Source organism: Daucus carota, chromosome 3, assembly GCF_001625215.2.
Source record: "Daucus carota subsp. sativus chromosome 3, DH1 v3.0, whole genome shotgun sequence".
In the NCBI taxonomy this organism is placed as follows: Eukaryota; Viridiplantae; Streptophyta; class Magnoliopsida; order Apiales; family Apiaceae; genus Daucus; species Daucus carota.
The window spans coordinates 49,001,928-49,007,927 of record NC_030383.2 but is presented as its reverse complement, the minus strand read 5'-3'; the positions used below and the strand labels follow the sequence as shown (position 1 = coordinate 49,007,927).

The 6,000-nt window shown below is 31.6% G+C and overlaps 1 protein-coding gene across 1 annotated transcript; it reads left to right on the top strand.

Annotated features, from left to right (window-relative positions):
• Positions 1–224: 224 nt before the first annotated feature.
• Positions 225–3,088, top strand: LOC108213874 (uncharacterized). Its single transcript, XM_017385663.2, has 4 exons — positions 225–326; positions 498–555; positions 744–1,350; positions 2,845–3,088. The coding sequence occupies exons 3-4, from the start codon at positions 748–750 to the stop codon at positions 2,863–2,865; spliced, it is 624 nt and encodes a 207-aa protein (XP_017241152.1). The 5' UTR covers positions 225–326; positions 498–555; positions 744–747; the 3' UTR covers positions 2,866–3,088.
• Positions 3,089–6,000: the final 2,912 nt, after the last annotated feature.

The window sequence follows — 6,000 nt, the reverse complement described above, 5'->3', positions numbered from 1 at the left end:
AAATTTCCCACTGAGGGTGAAGAAAAGTATACACAACTGTTCTTATTCAGAAAAAAATATATATACTTGCTGTTATTTAATTTGTTAAGATTATAGTAAAAACGTTAAGGTGAAGTATTTTAAATTCCAGAATGTCAACGGTATCGTTGTACCAAACTTTAATCAGAGAACAGTTTGTACAATAGAATATTTGTAGTATACGTGTTAAGTAAAACCCTAGAAGTTTCAATTACGAAAACAACACCAAACGCGGCAATGAACTCTATATATAGATCCCATTATTCTTTGCTGGTTGAATATCCAGATCTGTCTGCTCTAGGTTTGTGGTATGTGCTTCTCTTTCTAGTCAAGCAATTTCATCTAGTCAATAAAGATGTTTCTGGAAACGTACTTTACATTATATTTGGTCACAATATGGTTTCTGTGATTCTAAACAGCTGTATACTCAATAATCTCTCTTACCGCAGTTAAATTTATTCTTTTTCCGTTGTTTACAGATAATAAGCATAAGTCTGAAGTTGTGGTCTGATCAGTAGCTGGTGTCATCCGTAACTGGTAAGCTTTGAAGCAGTCGTGTGTTTGATTTGTGATATTATATATAGTCCCATGAGTCTCTCTTTAAGTACTGATATAGTTTTGGGCAAGTGTACCTACTGGTATATAATTAGTTGGGTACGTACGTACCAGGTATGAATTTATAATACATCTTGATTGGTTTAATCAAATCCAATAAATGCATGCAGGGGTATGGATTCTAAGGAGTTGAAGTTTATTAATGCTCATGGAAAGTCTGAGTCACTTGGTCTGTGTATCCAACCAGCTAGAGCTAGTGCAAGAGAATTAATCTACTGTACCATATGCGAGTTTGAAATAAAGGGCGTGTGGTACATAACAACTGGTCCTGAGTACAAAGTTTGCAGCACATGTTTTGATAGATATGTACAACCTATCTCAAAGAACCAGCTTGCTCCAGAAGTTGAGAAGAAGCTAGTCTCTCTTCATGTGGAGGAAATGAAAGTATACAATGCGATGACTCACAGCCTTTACAGCGACTTGAGGGGCTTGGGCTTGTCATGCAAAATATGCAGCCCTAAAGGCGAAAGAAGGCCGGCTAGGTGGGCATACGGTAATACCTACAACGGCAGGGTACATGCATGTCACATTTTTTGCGTGGTGGAGAGAATCGGAGCGAATCGGAGTGATAACGGTACTATTGATTACGAGACCAATCCATTTTGGAAAGCTGTGGGTAGGATTTCCTTAGAAGCATTTAAGAAACTAGCGGAGGATCTGGTGCCATTTCCGTTTAACTCTGCAATGAGTATTATTCTCAAGTTGAGGGCTTACCAGGTATTGCCTCCGTCCTTTTCTTATTGTCACATTTGGTTCAAATTAAAACAATGAATGAGTGAGTCATAATCTTTAGTAAAAACTTAGTCAATTTGATCAACAAAAATAGAAATGTAGACTGAAGGAGTATTATACTACTGCCCTGATGAACCATATACAGCCGTTACGAAAATGGAAAGCAAAAGAAATTTGAAATCAATTTATTAGAAAATTATACAGTTAAGTAAACACACCTAAATTATTTTTTAAGTTTTAATGAGAATTAAATTTACTCCTTTTCCCATGAAAATTAGTAGTACTACTGATTTGATTTTCTGAGTATTTTTAAGATGTAAATTTTTTTGATGCAATTAATTATATCATCAACTCTTTTCTAAATAATAAATCAAATTATAATTTTTTTTCTTGTAAAAAATAATAAATCAGCTATTGCAATTATTTCTTGAACTCTTTTCTAGATAAATTTATCAAATAAAATTTTTTTTTTTGGAAAAGGTAAAAAAGACTGAGTTATAGAACAATTTTGTGCACACTATAAAATACTGATAAAACAAAGTGTTTCTTAATGTTATAGAAATAGTAAAGAGATGATTTAAAATTAATTTTTTCTAAGTTACGCCCGTAGCACAATAACAATTACATAATCTTATTAATAATGAATCTTTTAAAAATCTCCTTCAAATCAAAACAAAAGTTAGTTATTAATTTATATTAGGGGAGAAACACCAAATTTATAGTCTTAAAATTTTAATTTTTATCTGGCTGGATCTATCTAAAATATCTATTTAAAATTTTGTATTTTCCAATTAATGGGAGGACTGCGTGGTTAATTATTTCATTTTTCAGTGACCGTAAGCTAATCAAAATATCCCATTTAATATACAGTTCACCCGGAAACTTCCCGTCTATAAACATGCATATCCAGAATAATTATTTATATGGATTTTCTATTGAACAACTACTTTTTAATAGGTGTTGGATTAATCTTATTGGTTCCCATCTCATTAATAAATGATTTCCCCTGCATGCATAAATATTCACACCAATCAAAATCTGCCATTTAAATAATTAAAAGTGGTTGTTAGTGTTTAACCATGGGACACACTAGAAAGAACCTTGTTTATATTCTTCCAAAATAATGTCTGTTATATATATTTAATTTTTGTATACCAGCATGTAGTTCTCTATATATGTTATCTTTCTCATTTCAAATATTTAATTTTTTAATACCAGCACGTAGTTCTCTATTTAAAATATCTTTCTCATTTCAAATATGTTATCTTTCTCATTTCAAATCCCTTAAATTCTCTGATACGTTCTTAATGCTTCATGCACTAATCAGATGATATATAATTAGTAACTTTATTTTAGATGTTATGCATGTAAAATCGATAACTATATGTCCATCACGATTTTTGACAATATCAACTATATATTATATATTTTATGCAAGATTCATATAATCATGTTTAATATTAATCCTGTCAATTCCAGGATCACACCAGGAGTACTTGATTGTGCACTGCACTCATGGAAGAAGTTACAAGTTAGATATGGGTGTATAAGAAATTTCTTCTGTTTTAGGTATTCATATTATGTTTTTCTTATCGGTTTCTTCTGGGATTTCTAGCCCTTCTTTGCCCAGAAGTATTTTCTTTTTTGAAGGCAAAAAAAAAAGTGTGTGATTAACATCTTTTTATGTATAATTATTGTTTCATAAGATTTGAATTTTCTGGAAGTGATCAGAGTCCAGAGAGATACTATTTGACAGTGGTAAAGCTACATTACATTAAGTACACAATTGAGATTTGGGATATAACTGATCGCGGGAGGCATTTTATTTACTCCAAAATGTCACCAAACCGGGGGGGGGGGGGGGGGGGTGTGTGTGTGTGTGTGTGTGTGTGTGTGTGGGGGGGGGGGGTGTTCCAATAGTAATCAGAAGGATAAGAAAAACACTTCTAGTACATAGAAATTTGTTAGATTTTTTCAATTAAGATCGCTAATTTCGTCATCTTTCTATGCAAATAAATATATATTAGCGCGCATAAATAACTCACCAAATCTAAAAATCTAATAAAAATATCCACTTGAAATCTCCCACTTTGACTGTTAAAAAAAAATCTACAATGTGTTCATTTAGAGCATCTTCAACGTAGGTCACCTGTTAATTTTAAAATAGAACTGTTAACGAACAGAGCTGTTCGAGCTCGACTCGATAAAAGCTCGGCTCGGCTCGGCTCGGTTCATTAAGAGCTCGAGCTCGAACATATAAATATGTTCGTTAAGAAAACGAGCTCGAGCCGAGTTTTTAGTGAGCTCAGCTCGAGTTCGGCTCGTTAAAGCTCGAAAAATGCAATTTTTTAAGGATAATTTAATAATATATACATGTAATGGAACTCAGAATTCAACATATAATATATCAAATTGATCAAAAGAATATTAACTATAATATGGTAACATCAAAACACACTAAATTACCAGTGTTGGTATACTAATTTATAATCAAGCATCAATTTGACTAGTGTTTAGTCCTAAATTTATATTTCGATTTTTTTAAAAAAAAAAAATTTATTGATCAAACCGTATAGATGCCAATATTTATATATTTTAGTTATGTAATCAAAATTTTGGAAAATAATAATTTTATTTGATTTGTTGTTTTAATAGTCAAGTGGAGGTTTGACTAGTACCGCTAACTAGTGTTTAATCTTAATTTAATGTTTTGATTTTTTAAAAAATATTTTTTACCGATCCAACCGTATGGATGTTAACATATATACATTTTAGTGAAATGACCAAAATTTCTAAATAAAATAAAATTTATTTGGCTTGCTATTTTAAGAGTCAAGTAGCGGTTTGACCTTATTTTCTTTTGGCTCGGCTCGAGTTTTTTTGGCTTGCGAAATTTTTGGCCTCATATAAACCACTCAACAGACTAACGTTGCATTCCGGTAAATCAAATTAAAAAAGCTAACGGTAGCAGCTGAGGTGAAAAAATAACAGCTACTTTTGCTAACTATGTATTCCACTTCACTTCATTCCCCAGTAAATATAAGTGTGTGTATCCAGCGTTTTAGACTTGTACTGAAATTAAAAGTAGTATTAGTTTAATACTAGTTTCTAGTGTTATTAATATAAAATCTTTTGTCATACTTTTTTGTATTTGATTTATTTACTTTCTAATTTTACTGGAATTGAAAGAATCAAGATCTGCAAAATTTAAAGACAGCATGGATACTTAAGTTTCGAAAGAACAAGCAAACGAGTAATATTAAACTTCATGGTTAACTTGAACTTAACGAAAAAAGTTAACTTTAACATCTGTTTTGATTTCATTTAACGGCATGGAACCGTTAGTCTGATGAGTGGTTTATGTGAGACCAAAAATTTCGCAGTGATGCGGATGATACATTGAACTGGAATAAATGATCCAGATGATCATTAACACTATTATATTTTTAACAATCAACAATATTAATAACATACTATTTTTAAATTATAGCCAACTAATCTATACTATAATATAATAAGCCAACATAGGTTTAATTTGTAGTCGTACAAAATTTTGGTTTAGTCATCTCCTTTATAACTACAAATCGGTCACGTGTAGACTTCTCTTACTCTTACAATATTAAAGAGTTTTATATCGTTCAAATTACAAAACACTTGTGATGTAATACAAGATAAAAAAAAACTCCACCATTATTCTTTTAAATATAATTTATATATTATTTATATACTATATTATAATAAATCGATATTGGTATAATTCGTAGTCGTCCAATAAATGTAATCAGTTGGTAAATATAATCTGGTTAAAATCTAATTCATTAATACTAAAATAGTAATAAGATGATGTTAAAATTTAAATTATAATTATTACGAATTCTACACCTGCCCGTGCTTCGCACGGGTTAAAGGCTAGTATATTTAATACCATTAAAGCAAAATGTCTTACGAATTCAGCAAATTTTACATAATGTTCAACATGTCAAATTTAACCGACCAATATTATAGCCAACCTCGTTAGTCTAAGTGGGGTGGCAATATCAGACACGACCCGAAACCCGACACGAACCCGACCCAACCTGAAACCCGATTTACTGAGACCCGAAAGTGACCCGACAATCACCCCGATTGACCCGAAATGGACCTGAAATGACCCGAAATTAGAATTTCATTTCTCATTACTTCAATTTTCAGTTTTATTCAATTTTAAATGATTTTAGCTTGACCCGAAATCGACCCAATTGCTGACACGAACACGATCCGTTACTCGAAATTGCCACTCTGCGTCTAACGACTCTTTAACATAACCAAAAGTTTACGAAAACGACGAAGTAGGTTCTTGAGCCGGCTTTGCTCCCCTGAATATATAAAAAGGGTCCAAGTCTAGACTAACAGTAGTTGTATGTATAAATGGGATCATGGAAGAGGTGATTGAGGTGATTAGAACCGTGTGGAACATCAACTTTATAAACATACAAGAAAATGCTATGGATCTAAAAAAATTCCCAAAATTTCACATATTATATTAAGCTATTAAATAGACATGGACCACTGCAATTACGTCAACCTCCAATATATTTATCCAAATTGACAATTCATCTATTTGGGAACATTTTAAAAAAAAAATAATACGGGCTA